Source organism: Sorex araneus, chromosome 3 (genome assembly GCF_027595985.1).
Source record: "Sorex araneus isolate mSorAra2 chromosome 3, mSorAra2.pri, whole genome shotgun sequence".
In the NCBI taxonomy this organism is placed as follows: Eukaryota; Metazoa; Chordata; class Mammalia; order Eulipotyphla; family Soricidae; genus Sorex; species Sorex araneus.
This window is the reverse complement of record NC_073304.1, coordinates 180011238-180029812: the sequence shown is the minus strand read 5'-3', so window position 1 is coordinate 180029812 and position 18575 is coordinate 180011238. Positions and strand designations below refer to the sequence as shown.

The 18575-nt window shown below is 37.3% G+C and overlaps 1 protein-coding gene across 6 annotated transcripts in view; it reads left to right on the top strand.

The window, feature by feature from the left end:
• CNTN5 (contactin 5) overlaps nt 1-18575 on the top strand; it is an 832499-nt gene that overhangs the window by 703116 nt on the left and 110808 nt on the right. For all 6 annotated transcript variants that reach the window (XM_055129785.1, XM_055129784.1, XM_055129781.1 and 3 more), the window contains 2 exons: nt 3218-3345; nt 5501-5676. In XM_055129785.1, the coding sequence (XP_054985760.1) occupies nt 3218-3345; nt 5501-5676 (304 nt within the window). The remainder of the gene's footprint in view (nt 1-3217; nt 3346-5500; nt 5677-18575) is intronic.

Sequence of the window (18575 nt, the reverse complement as noted above, 5' to 3'; positions counted from 1 at the left end):
TGGTGAGCTACAACAACATTTACTCAGCTTCTTCTAAGGAAATTTTAGCAAATTATAACAAGCAATATAAAATTATTCAGGGCCTGCTATAGGGGCAGTCTTGAGGGGTGGTTGGGAAATTGGAAATAATGGCAGTTGCAAGGTGCAATGGTGCTAGGCTTGGTGTTGGAATATTGAATGTAACTAATAATTAAGTAATTTTTTAAAATCTTTATTTTTGATTTTCTTAAAAACTTCCCTGCTCCCTCCTTCTTAAACATTTTTCATAAATTTTACTTATTTTTAGTAAGACTTGACTCTCTCCTACATACCTCTAAAATATGATCATCTGCATATATTAACAAGTTAAGACTTTTAAAGAACTAGATATATTTACATCTGTCTTACATATAAGGGGAGAATGACTTTAAGAATTCACATGTACTAAACAGTGTCCATGATTTGTACTTAGATCCTCTCTAACTTTAAAGCCTATGTTCTAAATAAATGATTACTGAGTTTGTAATTGTACAGACATGGACATGATGCCAGGAGAAAGTTTCATCTGGAATTCAGAGCACAGTCTCGAAATAGCAAAGCAGAAGGTAGGCAAGGTGGTACTGTCAGGCAAGCAGGCTGCTCGAGAAGATCCGGCAACTAAGTCAAGCATGGATGCAGAGGAGAGGAGGAAGTGACACTAAAATTTGTAAGTCAGGATGGTTTTTAAGAAGTTAGTGAAGAATCCTTGCAATATAAGTAGACTTTGGTACTGGGCAGATTTGCAAGACAGGGATCGAGTGATTAAGATGAAAACCAGACACCACCAAGTATAGGCCAAACCTCATAGAGATTTGAGACCAGTGTAGTAACCATGACATGATGCTGAATGAGAGAATGTTGGTTGGCAGTTCTCCCCTCACTTTGCCACTCCAAGTCCAAGAATCTCTCAGCAGGATTAATCTATACTGTAGGAGTCATACAGGCATGGCATGGGGGAGAGGATAAAAAAGCTGAAATTTGCAAGCAAGCATTAATTCAATATCTGACCTTCTAAATAATTATGTAAATCACATTCATTGTCTAGTCTATTTGTTCATTTATAAGTTTGTTTAAAAAACAAGCTCTGATAACCATTGCAACTTGAATCAGGAGACAGACTGTTGAATGAATGTCACTGCCACCTGACAAATGGGACACATCATGGTATTCAAAATTATTTGTGCCACGGTGCATTTGTGGCCAAGAAAAAGAGTCTTCTCAAATTATCTTCACAGAGTGAGCATAATGCATTGTCTCCCAACAGCAAAAATAAAGGACTTGAGTGAAATACTGCCAGTGTCCAGGGTACATTGATTCAGTTAAAGAATATGAGCTTTCAAATCAAACATTTCACCTACTATATTAAGTGTATGCCATCAGTAAAATCCAGATATTTCCAAGATATTACGCATCCTCACAAATGACAGCAACTTAGCTAAATTTCAGAGAAGATTATGGTATACACAAGAAAATGCCTATTTGTTATAAACTGTATAATTTGTTTTAAAATATATCTCTTTAATCATGTGTATCTTTGGGATTGAAATGTTTTGAAGTTTTAATGTTTAATTTCTGCAGAAACCGAGTAAGTGCTGTCTACTTAGTGAATAGAATTCTTCACTGACCATCACAAAGGGATTCTATAACGTTTAAGAATACAGTGTTGGTAGATCTGGAGCAATAGCACAGTGGGTAGGGCAGTTGTCTTGCAAGCGGCCGACCGGGTTCAATTTCCAGCATCCCATATGATCCCACGAGCACCACCAGGAGTAATTCCTGAGTGCATGAGCCAGGAGTAACCCCTGTGCATAGCTGGGTGTGATCCAAAAAAAAAAAGAATACAGTGTTTTCCAAATAGCTAAGTTAGTGTCTCCTAACATAAAAACTCAAATTCTCCATTCTTAGTTCAGCCTGTTTCTAAATTTGCCTTCCTTCTCAATTTATTGTAAATCAAGTATGGTCCTACAAAAACTGCCCATTTTCTTTAACTGGTAGCTTTACTGATGACCATAGATTCACAGGCAATATTCAGCAGCCATGGAGCTAATAGCTTGAAGTTCAGTGCTCTCCAGAACTCTCAGTTCCGGGCTGTTTGCATTTAAAATGTTTTTGTAAGTGGACTTAATCATTATTCTTATAACTTAAAGAGTGTGATGTTGTCTCATGGCTCTAGCATAGACTCCTCTGTCCAGGCCTGGGGATGCCCATTTCAAGGTCAAGAAAATCACTAGCTCTAACCCAGAGCTGCACAGCCTGTAACTTCCTCATCCCCAGAAGTCCAAGTCAGCCCAAGATGTCGGTGGTGGAGCAAAGAAAACCCAAACAGCTGCTCCCACCATGCTTCAGGTTGCCCAAGCAGGTCACGGTAAAGGAAATAACAACTTGTATTTCAGGAGCATAGAACAGAGGAAAGGACAAAAGTACCAATTAAACTTGGAATCCACAGAGTCCTCAAGTGATGAATACTCAGGAGAACATGGTAATCCTAAATGTCAACCTCATTTGCACTGAACTTCTAAAAATTTTTAATAATGCTTTAATTTTTCACCTTCATAGAAGACTCAAGGTCCACCTTTAACAAAGGTCTTGAAAGAGCCCAGATGCAGACTCAAAAATTACATTTCTCTGTTTCCAAAGTGCCACGCAAGCAGCCCGGTCCTGAGGTTCAAGTCTCGTTTTCGTAGCCTTGCGACTCACTGGTGCTACGGGGAAGCCTCCATAAATCATTTCCTGGCTGCTTACAATTAATTTTATGTTCTGCACTTGTCCACCTCCATGTTCTTGTACTGTTTCTTTTTTAAATTTGATTGCTGAGGTCATTTTTGGTTTGAGGTGAAATACCCAAGCTTAATATTAAAATATCCTGGGTGATATTCTAGGAGGAGTCCTAATAACCAAATGCAGGGTCACCTTTTCCTACAAGTTTTAGAATTAACTGTCAAAGAAAGTATCAAAAGAAAAAAATAACCCATAAGTCCCTAACCTCTTTCAATACAAAAAGATATTAAATAAGTTTATTGAATAATTTCTTGAAGGGTAAGACATTTCTACTCTCACTGCATATTTTCGCAGTGATCTTTTATCTTATTTATTATTTCCTTGGAAATAGTTCCAGGCTTCATTTTACCACTTAGCTGATTTTCAGTAAAATGGGGAAGAAAAAAAAAGAAAGAAACCACCTTTTCTTAATAATTTTCAGAACAGCTATTCTTCCAGACGGGAGTCTACGGATCCTAAATGCTTCTAAATCAGATGAAGGAAAGTACATTTGCCAAGGGGAAAATGTCTTTGGTTCTGCTGAAATCATAGCTTCACTATCTGTGAAAGGTAAGAACATGCGGCTGTTTTATAGATACAGTTTCTTGGCCTTACCCGCTAGATAAACCTAACATGCATGCATCTGTGTTTGCATGCATGTGTCCATGCTCCCATTGATAACTGAATTGTAAACGGCATTTAACGAGTCAAATTGTTCCTTCCCATTATTTAGTGGCATGTAAAAAAATGCCTTGTTGGGAAAAAAAAACAACTTAAATATTATACTTTGAACAAAATCACAAAAATCTATAAAAGGATAAAAGGAAGCTTTCTGAAATTTAAGTCAGTGTCCAAAGTTATGCATTAGCATGAAGTACTTTTCCTCTACCAAGATTCATGCTAGCATCATCATGGGTTTTTGTGACCACTCAGTCCAGGGCTGTGAGTCAAGAAGAAGCCACAGAGAGGAGGTGATCAAGAAGAGGTGAGCTGTGTCCACGTGAACAGATGGCCAGGCCGTGCTCTGAGGTCACTGTCAACGGAACTTCTGCCTACCGACTGTCCAGTGATAGAGATAGAGCTGCTTACATGTTTTCTATTAGTTTCCTAGCTATAAACTAGACTTCAGGCCGTGAGCTTTCTTTTGAGACTACATGTCATCTGTACTGAGAAAATCTCTTATCTAAATCTCTTCAGTTGGCAAAAGGACTATCTGCTGACAACCAAACTGTATTCTTAATTATATGCACGTATTCTGCAGTGGATCATACTTTGGCCACAGAATATAAAAATGTTAATTTCCTCTTTATTTAGAAAGAGGAATATTAAAATAGTCATCACTCTGATATTTTAGAATAGAGGAAAACATCAACAGAAGGAACATAATTTGAGAGATGTCTCAGCATACTACTGGGATCCAACTCAATCTTCTGGTCTGTTTTATTCCTTTACTATGCTGAACAGTCTCTCATAATGAGGCGGTTCTGGAGCCACAGACTTCTAAAACATAGCAATAATATGATTTGTGATTTGAGAGTTAAAGAATAGTTATGCAGAGCATTGGGAATTTTCACAAAGTTTAAGCTCAACTATGTTCTGATTATCTGACTTCTTTGAAGAAGCCAAAACTTGAAATACCAGACAGAATGTCTAGCTTCTAGAATTTTAATATTGATAATGACCTTCCTTTCTTGGTCTAGGGCTTCCTCTGGAAGGGTGGGGTGCAGATTCAAGGATTTGATCAGTGGTTGAGAACAGTGTTTAATGACACTAACAGAATACTTAATAGGAGCTCTGCCTAATTTTTAATCACTTGTATGAGTCTTCTTGAGGTGTCTCAAGAGGCTAATTAGGGGGAAAAAAGACAAAATCAAAATCCTGTCTCCATCACTCCCTGCTTGATTCAGAAAACATACCCTATTGCATACTTGATCACTAGCTTGAATAACCCTTGAGTTTACAGCTGGCATTAGCTCTTTGTAGTTCATAGGTGCGCTGATCCCAGCAAAAACTTATTTTTTTTTGTTCATCTGAACCATTATTAATTAAACTTTCCTCAAAAGAGCACTTTCATTCAGTGTTTTGCTTTTTCTTTTAGATCTCCAGCAAACCATCCACAATAGATCAAAAGTACTACTTTCAGACGGCCCCTTTCACTGCTGTTTCCCTAGAGGGTTCTGTTGTGTGGAAAGCAAATGAAGGTGGAATATCAGTAAGATTGTATTTTTGCCGCTGGAAAGTAGTAATAAGTGGCACCTTCTATAACCATCTAGAAAGTGAACTGGCCTTGAACTTGTTGTTCCTTGGTATAGAAAATTTTTGGTATTAAAAGACTTTTATTTATACTTGATCCCTGAAGGGACAACAGTAGATTTTGGCTCCCCACCCACTCTAATTTCCCTCTCCCTGAATATTAAGTGTTGCTTCTCTGTGTGTAGAGCTGCAAACATGATTGTCCAAGTTAACTTCTTAGCAGAAACAGGAACACTTAAATTGTGGGACCCCTGAAGAAAAACATAGTGAAATGTCCTCCCAGTCCTCAAGCTAAATTTCTACATCATTTACATGTAGAACATCTATTGTATTGCAGACATATATTATAGGTATGTGCAACGACTCTGATCCTCTATTCTCTGTTTAAGTGTTTATATGTCTTTCAAGTTAGTGGCACACAGGCAAATAGATGGTGTTCCTTAAGCCAGTCAATGTATCTTTATGTCCATAGAACCTACACGACTAGAGCTTACTCCAAAAAGGACAGAGCTAACAGTGGGAGAAAGTGTCGTGCTTAACTGCAAAGCAATTCACGATTCGAGTTTGGATGTCACTTTCTACTGGACTCTCAAAGGACAGCCAATCGATTTTGAGAAAGAAGGTGGACATTTTGAAAGCATCAGGGCCGTAAGTTAATACACTTTTATTCTTTGAGTCATAATAATTTTAGAATCTAGATTCAAATGTAAAAACTTTTCTTATCTATGAAATGCTAAGGAAGATATGGGGGAAAATCTAATTGATTCAAGCAGTTACTTTTATCCAATTTTTAATGTTATGTCAAAATGGAAATAATAATTTTTAAATCCCCAGTTAAGAAATCAGAATAAGTTAATTATACAATCTGAGTTCCTTACTGCTTTTATTTTCTTGATTGATATTGTTAATATTTACACATTTCCTCTCAAAAGTCACATTGCTATATAAAATGACTATTGTGTTCTTTAAAACATTTCTAATATAATCATGATACAATAAATAAATAAAATAGGCTTTTTCCCTCCTACTCAAGAAATAGTCATTTTTAATATTTCTTAAGAAGTTCTTGAAAATTATGGAATTCATATATACATATAACCACTGTTAGAAATGCATTTGAGCCTTAGATAAACATTCAAAGACTAATCCACCAAACCTATTTTTAATATTTTTTATATTATATTATGAGGCAATCAACTAAAAAGAGTGGGAAAATCTTTTGAATCAAATACTATAGAACTCTCAGTGTCTCAATTCAGTCAAGCAGTGGGAAAGACCCCATTCTCCCTTGGTCTTATTTAAAACATATGGAAGGACATAATTTTAGCAAGAAAGGTGGAACTAGAGTAACAAAGAAAGAGGTTTCTGCTGCAATATTCTTTCTCTATTTGATAAAGAGGTGACCGCAAATATAATTTCTGATTATAAATCCAGTCTTAAAGGGTGCTGCAGACTCAGAATGTCCTACAGATCCTTGGAGGGACACTGGAGAGTGGCAGCCGATTGAGCAGCACTCAGGAAACTCCATTTACAAAGAATTTCACTTTATAAGCAAAGCAACCCCATGGGGAAAGGTCCTAGAACCAAAGTCAATAATTAATGTTGCAAAATGTAAAGTGAAAGAGTTGGACCAGATAATTTCTAAGTTTTGTCTCACTCAATAAATTGATACATTTATATTAGTAAATCTTATTGAGCTTTCCTTGTTATCCTTGCTAGTATAGCCAAACTTAAACATTTTCTTCCAAATTATTCCTTCAATCCTGGTTTACTTAACTACAGATAATGGGAGATACTACATACATAAGAAACAATAACTGTACTATTCATAGCATTAAGTAAATCTACATATAAGATATTTAGGTAAAGTTAATTCATTTTCCTCTAGTTTATAAACATTTCTTTTTACCTTGAGTTGAAAAAAAACACTTTGTGGCATGGTATAAAACAGAAACAGAAAAATCTGATGATGAAATACCACACTTGAGAGCAAACTATATACACCATCAAAAAAATTTGCTAGTATAATTTGTAGATATTCATTTTAAACAATCACATATATAAAGTAAAGATGTCTAAAGTGAATATTAAATTTTCTTCAAATAAGGCCTCACTTTATTTTTTAAACCTCAAACAGAGAAATGAATGGTCTTTGGAAAAGATGTCTGAATTATTGTTTTCATATGTTGATTTGATGTCAGCCACATATCAATAAGTACTTTTTATTCTTTTCATAAGACTGGCAGTTAATAATAACTGCTGAATCTTACTTCCCATATGTGCTGTTCTTTGCCTTAGGAATTACAGAAGTGACCCCTCACTCCATACAAACCTAACTTGCACATGCTGCAAACCTAGCTTGTACATGTTACAATTGGGCTCCAGACTATGGACAGTTATTTATTTATTGTTTATATATTAAATAAAATTTAGATCAGAAGAATGAAAACATCACACAGAGAAGTGGGAAGACATTTAGTTTTGATATAATGAGGGACTTATCAATTTTATGATATTTAGAATAATAGATAGAAATATTTACTATAGAAATATTTGAAATATTTGAATGTTTTAAAACTGCAAGTTGTCAAAGAATCCTCTAGTACAATTTTCCCAGTCACCTCAAACATTGATTGGGTTCAAACCGATCTCTAGCACATGCACTGGAGACAATTGTTTAAGACCCTGGAAAGACAGAGGATTGAGAATCTTCTTTCCATCCTTCAGGAGGAGAAATAGAAAGGCTCTCTAGGGAGCCTTGCTGCTGGGGGCACCTTTGGTTTAAGAGTCCAGAGAAGATGCTAGGGTCAGGGAGCAGTGTGGAGAGAGTCCTCTGCCACCAACTCTGATTTTAAAGGAGAGGCCCTGAGTTCCGAGTCCAGCTGGGTAAGGAAATCCTGGGATGATCAGGCTGGGCCCCGAGGCAGTCTCTCCCAGGAGCTGCAATGGCACCCAGCCTACCAGCAGGTCACAGAATCAGGGTGACTCCGAGGAGAAATAGCTTTGCCTCTAATCCCATCCATGCATCAACCAAACATTGCCTGTGTCATATGGCTAGTTGATAATTCTCTACTTTTCAGCTAGTTATACCCATGAATTTTATGTACAGTTGTTGGGTGGTAGATAAACTTCATACATGGTTTTATGACATTATATGCAGTTTACATTGTTATGGTTAAATTATGCTTTGGAAAAGCTTTTTTTTTCTTTTTGTGTCACACCCGGCAATGCACAGAGGTCACTCCTGGCTCTGCACTCAGGAATTACTTTTGGCAGTGCTCAGGGGACAATATTGGATGCTGGGGATCAAACCCAGGTTGGCCACATGCAAGGCAAACACCCTACCTGCTGTGCTATTGCTCCAGCCCCTTTGAGAGTGCATTTCAACAGAGTAAATAAACAGGTAGACATATCAGGCTAAAAGTAGTGATTGCTTTGAAGTTTGTTTTTTGGCATGTGGGGTTGAGCTACACCCAGCTATTTCAGGGGTTACTCTGCACTCAGGAATTACTCTTGGGACCATATGGGATGCAGGGAATCTGGGATGGAATCTTGTTCAAGCAGGCAAGGCATGCTCTCTACCACCTCTACTAGTGCTCCACCCTACCCCATACATTGAATTTTTTTTTTTTTTTTTGCCTTTTGGGTCACACCCGGCATGCACAGGGGTTACTCCTGGCTCTGCACTCAGGAATTACCCCTCTCGGTGCTCAGGGGACCATATGAGATGCTGGGAATCGAACCCAGTTCGGCCGCTTACAAGGCAGATGCCCTACCCACTGTGCTATCACTCCAGCCCCCCATACTTTGAAATTTAAATTAAATTAAAACATTCGCAAGAAAATACTGTGATTTCCCTTGCCCACTTCACTTAGCCCATGTTTTACAAATGCAGCCACTTAACCAATTGTACATTCAGTATGGCTAAAACTGAAGTCCCTGGAACACTGTCCATTGGTCAGCCTCTAGCCAACAAATCCAGCTCACCCAGATCACTTTATTTTGTTTGTTTGTTTTTTAATTTTTTATTAGTGAATCTCTGTGAGGTACAGTTACAGACTTACAAACTTTCGTGCTTGAGTTTCCGTCATACAATGGTTGAGCTCACTTTGAGGGAGCAACAATATGAGTTAAGTGACTGTGACAAGTTATCATACTAATATATAACATAACATAACATATAACAAACCTTAAGACTGTGACTTGTCATTAGTAATCATACTCACTTGTCAGTCTTAAGGTTTTTTCATTCAGTTTTATAACTAAGTTCTGTGGGAATCCAGAGTTCAAGGCCCTCCTGTTCCGGGAAGCATGAGAAATTCCACTCATGACCCTTCTACCTACGGGTGAGCCCCTATATGAAACTCGGGGAGCAGAAGTTTGAATTGGACCTGGACAGGCAGGAGTTTTCTAGGTGACTAGAAGAAACTGCACGTCAGGCAGAGTGAGCAAGTCAAGCAAAGATTAAAAGGGGGAAATGTCAGATGCCATTTTTGGAGCAAAGAGGAGACACTTGCCCTGACAGCTCAGGGAGGCCCATTGTGGGCCAGTCTCTGTTGGTTGATAGATTTCAAGGGAAGCAATCAAGGCCCCATGGTAAAAGGTACCATTTCCAAATGACAGAACTCGAATTTGGTTTAATTGTGAGTGTAGCAAGGAGTCATAATAATTCCAGTTTGCTTTTTTTAGGAATATGATTTTTCCAGCTGGTAGACAGTAGACAGGTACTGAACAACTTGCAGACTCTATGTTTGCTTTAGATTGATTGGACAGGAGTCAAGTATTATATGCTTTGACCTTAAATAACCATCTGATTATCAAATAAGACTCTTACAACTGTGTTTTTTTAAATTTTTTATTGAGTCACCATGTGGAAAGTTACAAAGTTTTCAGGTTTAAATCTCAGTTATACAATGCTTGAATACCCATCCCTTCACCATGCTCATATTCCACCACCAAGAATCCCAGTATAGCTCCACCCCGCCCCCTCACACCCCTAACCCCCCCACGCCCCTAGCCCCCCCACCCTAAGCCCCCCCCCGCCTGTGTAACTAATAAATTTCACTTTACTTTCACTTTCTTACAACTGTGTTTTTCCACAATAACTTCTATTGCCCAGAGGTCAGTGACAGTCTCAGGATATGGGCAGTACCAGAATGTGACCAGACAGCCCCAAAGTTGTCCCAGAACTGTGGAAGACTATAATTAGCCACAGTTTTCTGGAGAACAGAAATCCCTAGTTGCACATTCAAGATATATGCAAGTTTCAATTCTTAGAATGCATAAGAAATTATGCTAAACAGCATAGGAATATGCAAATTTGTTTTGATTCTTGGTAGAGGAAAAACAAACTCAAAACAATTGTCATCAGGTAAATCACTTAAAGAATTATAATTTCCATTGTGGACTCTTCACAGTGGTTCAAATGCATTGAGTCAAAACCTAACACTGCTATAGAGGTGTGCTCTTCAAGATTTTCTTTCCAGTCACTGAGTTGTTACTATACACTCAGGAAAGCGGTATAGAGATTGCTCAGGAAGGCAGTGTAGAGATTACTTAGGAAAGTGGCGTAGAGATTGCTAAGGAAGGTGGTGTAGAAATGACTCAGGAAAGCAGGGTAGAGATGCTTTGGCCCTATGTTTTTAGTGAGAAATCTGAAGCATAGAACTTCTTTTGAGGTCATATGAGTATTAAATTGAGTTAACAGGATTTAATAATTTTGAACTTTTAAAACTCTAATTTTTAAACTATATTTTGTTGATTTTCCATCTTGATTTTTCAGCTATTAGGTATTCATTTATTGCCTATAAACTTTGAGAAATTAAAAACAAATTTTAAAGGATTTGGTCAAAGTTTTGGAAAAATGTAAAGCTCACATAGAAGAGTAAATAGTTTATGAAAAATAAAGAGTTTCATTTTTTAAAAGAATCAAATAAGTATTGCTAGAGACCACAAGGCAGAAAAGCAAGATAAGAAATTGAGTACATATGGTGTACTCAAACATTAAAGTTAATAACTTAAGCTAAATATATACATATGTCTGTTAAATATTAGCTAAGTGGTTGGCATACTGAAAGTGCTCAATTAATTTATATATAGCAGCTTATCAGTTCCTCTTAACAATCATCTGAAGGTGCTACATAACCAAGACCTTATTGGGTAAATAAACTTAAGATAGGGCTGAAAGAAAGAGAATTTTGGTGAAAGACACTCTATCTGTGCATCTGAAGAATCTTGGCAATGATTGAGGTTTTTTCTAAGTTTATACTTCAGTTCTCAGTCTGTACCTTTTTAAATATTTTCACTGTTGAGGAACCCATTTGCAGAGTTCCTTATTCTTAGTTCACCCCATTATCAACTAAATCTCAATATCAGAAAGTTGGGAAGTAGGAGTAATTATATGATCATCTGTATACCAAGTCCAGGGGTGATGAACATGTCTGATTCTGATTCATAAACATGTTTTTCTTTTTTGAACAACATAAAGTAGATAACAGGGAACCAAAATGAAAATTTCTTAGTGACTTAGGAATAGTATGTTTAGGGCTGGAGTGATAGCACAGCAGGTAGGGCATTTGCCTTGCACTTGGCCAACCCAGGTTCAATTCCCAGCATCCTATATGGTCCCCTGAGCACCGCCAGGAGTGATTCCTGAGAGCAAAGCCAGGAGTAACCCCTGTGCATCACCAGGTATGACCCAAAAAGCAAAAAAAAAAAAAAAAGAAAGAAAGAAAGAAAGAAAGAAAGAAAGAAAGAAAGAAAGAAAGAAAGAAAGAAAGAAAGAAAGAAAGAAAGAAAGAAAGAAAGAATAATAGTATGTTAGCTGGAAAGTTCTAGCCAATATCAATTTCCCTATTACAATTACTTCTGTTTCTAGTTTATCTTCTTAGGCATTAGCTTCTATTTACTTTATCACTGTATCACTGTCGTGCTGTTGCTCAAGGATTTGCTGATTTGCTCGAGCGGGCACCAGTAACATCTCATTCATCCCTGTTGTGTTCAGGGTCAGGGAAATGAGGCCCATTGTTACTGTTTTTGGCATATCAAGTACACCACGGGTAGCTTGCCAGGCTCTGCCCTGTGAGATTCTACTTACTAAGGAGTAAAATCTCAGACTAGAAGGCACCATCTGTTTCCAGGTGGGAAAATGTTAATAATACAGTATAAATGAATGAAGACATGGGCACAATTCCTGGATTTGCTAGTGCTTAAAGCTCTGCCACATCCTCTTCATCATTTCAATTCTAAACCTTGGAAATGCTTTAAAAGTAAATGCACCAAGGGTGAGAAAACAGTAGCTGTGCTGAAGACAGTTCTCATTGATTCATTCTGCCACCAGTCCCAGTTAGTTCAGTCAGGAAAGGAAAGCATTACCCCACAGAAGCCTTAGACTCTTCAGACTGTTCCGGAAAGGAGCACTCTTCCCCTTCTTCCTCCTGTGCCATTGCTAGTAAACGTGCCACCGCTGGTTACCTCCTCCACTCGGGAATAGTTCCCAGAGCAAAGAAAATGCCTGGTTTTTCAGCATATGTATTTTGCCAAAATATGACCTGTAAATCTTTGATTCCATTCTACAAGAGTTCATGTAGTAATGAAGTAAGCTGACCCTTGTGAGTTGTCCCTGGAAGCAGAAGCTAATTCGCTGTTTTGTTTGGGGTCGTTTTGCACTGAGGATGTCTGCAAAATAGCCATCCAGTGAGTGTTTGTTGACTGAAGCATGAGACAAAGCATGTTTTAGCTTAGCCAACTGTGTGTTAGAGGTTTTAACATAACCAAATAGTGCGTGAATTTCTGATACCAATTCTAGCAGTATCATTATTTCTTTGCATTATTTTGTGTGTTTAATTTAACTTTGTCAGCATTTAGAAGTGAAAAGTGTTGACTTGCATAATACTGAAGATGGTCTTTTCTTGGGAGACCCTTCCTTAATTTCTGGGCAAGTCATCTGAGTAACCTGCCAACGAGACCAGCAGGGCCACAGATAGATAGTAGCACCTGTTGATTACCCACCTTCATTTTTAACTCTAGTTGGCATATAGTCCTAGAAAGCAAAATTTCAAGTGTTCCTCTTAACCTTTTCAGAAGTAATAAAATCAGGTGGTTCCCACAAAGATAGGCCTGGCAGTCCAGGTCAGACTCTCCCTTTGTTCATCTGTGTGAGATCCTCCAGGACCAGCCCTCTGGATATATTGTTAGAATACATAACTTTCTATTGATTTAAAGGCTCCATATTTTGACAGCTGTTTTATCTTTTTGATACATTTACAGATCATTATGGCTAAAATGAAAAGTTATTAGTTTCTCTGCAATGTCTTTTTGGGGCAGCACTGTAGGTCTTTTTTGTCATTTGTTATTTTTTGAGAGAGAAAATAAAGCTTCTTCATAGAAAAAGGCAATTTCAGTGTAGACCACGCTGGGAAAAATCCAATCACTAGTCTGTGTTCAGTAATCTGCGGATAAAAGTACACTTGCCAGAGAGTCTCATCACAGCCTGCCGGGATGGTCCAGGTTATTGGATTGGGAAAAGTGGGAAATGAGAAATAGAAAACACTTTGTACCTCTTAATAGAATTTTCTTTTCTAGATGATAAACTCAAGAAATTAAGTATGTTTTCAGCTCACTAAGCTCAGAAATTAAGAAATGCTTACATATGTAGAGCTCCATACTGTGTTAAGCTTTGTTTTAACCCAAATTCATTTTAGCATTCCATTCATTTATAAGCTCATACTAGCTTTCTCTACTACTATATTTTTCTTGGATTAGTTGCTTATGATGAAGCCTCTGTATCTTTGGAACTGCAGATTCAGGTTGGCTTCAACACATTGTCACAACCACTGTTCTACCGGTAACTGATTTATCTCAGTCCTGCTTATTAAGCCCAAATCTCACCTAACTCTTTTTTTAACAGTGAATTTTTTCATAGATTTTATCATCTTACTGGATGCCTATCTATCCAACTTCTAATACTAATTTTCATGCAAAATTCAACTCCAAATATTTTGAGTTTCATGTCAGAACGTTCTTTGTATTTACTCGCTAGCCAATTGTACACTGAAGTACAACCAGTGGTTCTAGACTCTAGAACTGCTTCCCCATTCCAACCTGACAAAGGCTTATTTTCATAAGACTATGAGTTACGCCAGAAATCATTTAGGGTGAATGAATAAACACTTGATACCAAACACACTCTTTTTTTGCCATAAAACTACAGTTTTCTGCTTGTATCAAATATTCAAATCATGTTATTTAAATGAACACCTACATTCTCTTCAGTGCCTAGTATTCATCTCTTCGCAATATTCAAGTTTTATACACAATGAATGTTTGATTTTTTTTCAAGTGACTGTTATTCAAATCTTGAATTTTTTAAAGCACCTCTAGTTTTTCTTGTTCTTCTCTTCCTTTCATAATTTATGTGGATTCATGGGCCCGTACAGATGAATCTAATTCAGAAAGATAAGTCATTGTACCAATTTTATGAGAAAAATATAGGCTATTTATAGTCAAGTTTGTAGGTTGAAGCTGAGATTTCCCTCTAGAGGCTGAGGTGCTCCTTCCCCAAAACACTGGATTTATTGACAGCTCTCAGCTGATGGATTTCATTCACAACCAATGAGGGGCCCACATGATGTTCTGACCTCTAGCCTGTGTCCAAGAGTAGGACTGATGAATATAGAGTAATGATTATCAAGGCCAAGTTCCTCGCTGCCCAATTTTACATTTCTGAGGATCAGGCCAGCTTCAGAGTCCCAGTGGGACTAGCTGAGTCTTCGTGATGAGATCAGAGGTAAGCAGTTTCCTTGACCTGTTTCTGCTACCTGCAGTTCCCTATAAATATTGATCTCAAAGGTATTTCCCAACTCAGTATCCATTTCAGAATCTCTCTTAAGCTGTGAACAGCTGGAGTGACAAATGCCATGGCCAAGAAAGCACTGGAAAGAGGTGTAACTTAGAGCAGCAGTAATAGTAATAGTTCTTTTTCACCAAATAACTATTAGATACCTGTTAGTGGGCTATACTTTTTAAGTACTGTTTTCATTTGTTACCCACAAATACTCTATGCTTAAAGTCATTGGGTTAGGGTATGTTTTGATTTTTTGAAAGAAGTCAAAGAAATACAAAAAAAATTTTAAACTTTTCAAGAGGTGTGCAATTATTCTAAAGGAGAGTTACTATTCAATTTGAACTCCTTTACAGCACTTCCCACCCCCCAATCTCTTTTGTCAAATCTAGATAAATCTTGAATTCTTAGGAGGTGACATTTTAGATGTGCTGCTGTCTCAGGAAGTTTAACATTAAAGCCTATTATCTCATGAGTAATGTAGATTAATGTCCTTTAGCCATTCTAGAATATGAAATTCCCTGTTGGTAAGATCACTGTATACATGCCTATAAAATCATTCATTCCTATAAAGTTTATACTATGGTTGTGTGGTTGCATTTCATATTATTCAGAAGTTTTTCTCTAGTATTGACAACCAGTACTGTCATGACCATACTCCTGTCCCTTTGCCAAGATAAATTTATATATATTTTTTTAAAGGCAGCCCTACAAACCAAACTTTCCAAAGTTATTTAGTTCAAAATAAATGAGATAGTTTTATTATATCTGATTAAGATAGTATATAAATAGAATATATAAATAGAATCTAAGGAGTAATACAGAGGTTAGGCATTGGTCTTGCACACAGCCAACCTGGGGTTATTCCCTGTCACCCCATATGGTCCCCTAAGCACTACTGGTGTAACTCCAAAATTGTATATATACATATATATGTCTGCACACATGTTTGTACACACACATACATATGCATACATAAAAATATGTTGTCTTGGTGTTGAAATATTGAATGTATTAAATCATTGTGAATAACTTATGAAAACAAAACAAAATAAAATACATATTATGTATCCCATAGTAACAATGTGGATCAGACAGTTTCCAGATGAGTAAAGAGCTTAGACTCAGGAGGGAGAGAATGAAAGGCACATTAAAACACACATATTCTTCTCTCTCTCTCTCTCTGTCTATCTCTGTGTCTCTCTCTCACACACATAACACACACATACACAAACAGGGCATCTGAGTGACAAGGGCCTGGTCCCACACAGCCCTTCACCACTTATACTTCATCTTCAGTGCCAAGAAGACAAAACTTGCTCAATGTTTCACAGTGCAGACACCAAGAACTACATCAAGTTCTGATTCTTCGATGGGGCTTTTGAAAATCAAAGACAAATGTTGTCTTTCTGCTTCACAGTCCCACCTCTTTGACTAGACAACCAGCACTATTAAAGCATTAAAATCGTATGTTCTATAAACTCAAATCACCAAATTGTTAAAAATATATCCTCCCCTGAAAGTCACTAAAATTGAATTGAAAACATCTTAGAATATCTTACTACTTTTGTCTCTTCAGATGTTCTGTGGGTGTGTTTTCCCGTTACTAAAAGCTCGCTCTGGCTGCTGTATGGGCGCATTTCATAGTGTAGCATCCATTTTTATCAACTCCCATTTTTAGCCTTTTGAAGGTTCTCTCAGTATGGGTCTCAGACACAATATGTCACACTGTTTTTACTGCTAAAGTTGAGGCAAAGAAGAAAGAGTGCCACGGTCTCCACCGCTCTGAAGAAAACCTCATTTCACATCTGAGATCTCGAAGCTCCGCAGCAGTCTGGAGCAGCTGTCCGTGGCATCCTTGGTGTGACGTGATCTTTGAGTTCAGTTTTCTGGTGAAAGGGCAGCCGGGATGCCACGGTCTCCCCTGTTCCTCGTGCCCCTCAGCAAGCACAGGATAATCTCCTATCCCTCCCCCAGAGCCAACAGCAAAATCAGTCGCAAATGTCTCCCTCTCAGCCTTCCCATTTCCCAGGCTAGCAATATGTTTGTTTCCGAATTCAGAAACAATTCAGGGCAATGTCCTGATCAGTATTAAGACCCAATAGTTAGGGCTCAGTGTGTGAGTCAGAGACAGAGTACTTGTGTGTATGAGGCCCTGGAGTCGATTCTTGGCACTACAGAAAAGTAAAACACAAAAAACCCACAAAATTAGTTATCTGTTAGCTTTCTTAAGATCGCCAGCAGTGAAGGCAGGACCAGAGGAATTAAAATTAGCCGCTTAGAGTTAGCCACTCCGAAACAAATGACAACTGCATCACACATATCTTTTTATTTGTTTGTTTTGGGTTTGGGGGCCAACACAAACAATACAACAACACAGCCTCAACTGTGCTCTGGGCTTACTTCTGGTTCTGCACTCAGATATTACTCTTGGTGGGTTTGGAGGACCATTGGGGATGCTATCTACTGTACTATATCTCCACCCCTCTAAACAACATTAAAAAAAAACTTTAACAGAAGACATTTTCTAAGTTTTATTATAATTATAGAAAGTGTCAGTGATCTGGCTTTATTCATTTGCCTTACATGAAATTTTGAACATTAAAATTGTTATGCTAAGAGTAATTGTTTTCTCCAGAAATAATAATCACAGAAATTCTTTAGTAAAGAGAAAAATACAATGGATTCTGCTTATCATGTTGAAGCAGTTCTGGTGTGTTTTATAGGCTTTTTGTTATTTTAATAAGAATGCCCTACATATATCTTATCTACCCAGGGAATATAATATAACCTACAGAGTGATAAAATGCATCACATAATAAGACCCTTGATACTAGAAACTTAAACTTGTAAAAGGAAATTATTCTTTTCAATATTTGAAAGTCTGAATAAATAAAAGGCTGCAGTTATTATCTAATACCATATAACATTTAGGATTTTTATAAGCAAATGTGTTTCTGTTTTACATTTTGAAATACTATTGATATGTATGCTTTATACTGATTCTGTATTATTTCCAGAAGTGAATTTCAAAGAGTTGGGATTTTGAGAGTTCTTTATTTTCAAGACATCTTTGAAATTCTACCTTTATTTCACAATTTCTCTTTGTGCATCTGTTTTTGTATTGAATTCTAAAGGATGCCTGCATGTTATGATGTGTTTAGCTTTTAGCCTTTCAAACCCTTTATTTTCTTTCCGGTACTATTTTTATCATGCGACAACATGAAAGTTAACTTCCAGAGTTCGGAATTAAAAGCTCAGTAGGTAGCGCCACAAAGATGTTTTCTCTCTTGAAAAAAAAAAGGAAGAAGTGAACATTTTAGAGAGATTTATTGGACTTTTATTGTTCACTCCCTTTCGTTATCTCATATGTCTTATATAAGAGAAATGGGGAAGACAAATGCTTTGTAAAGCATGCTAATATTATCTTTAATGAATAATTTATTGTTCTACAGAGTGTTTATCAGTATATAACAGGTGACTACTGAGTTTATCTTAATTACCCAAAGATTCATTGAGCTCCTGTATACTAGGTACCTATGCAAACAATAGCAAACTTTCTCTGAGCTGTATGAGCAAGCCTGATTTAAGATTCCCACCTTTCAGGAGCCTCACCGTGCACAGAACAACAGACTTAAAAACACATGTTGGGCGGAGAGGTAGGAGAGCAGATAAGAAACTTGCCTTCCACGTAGCTGACTGAAGT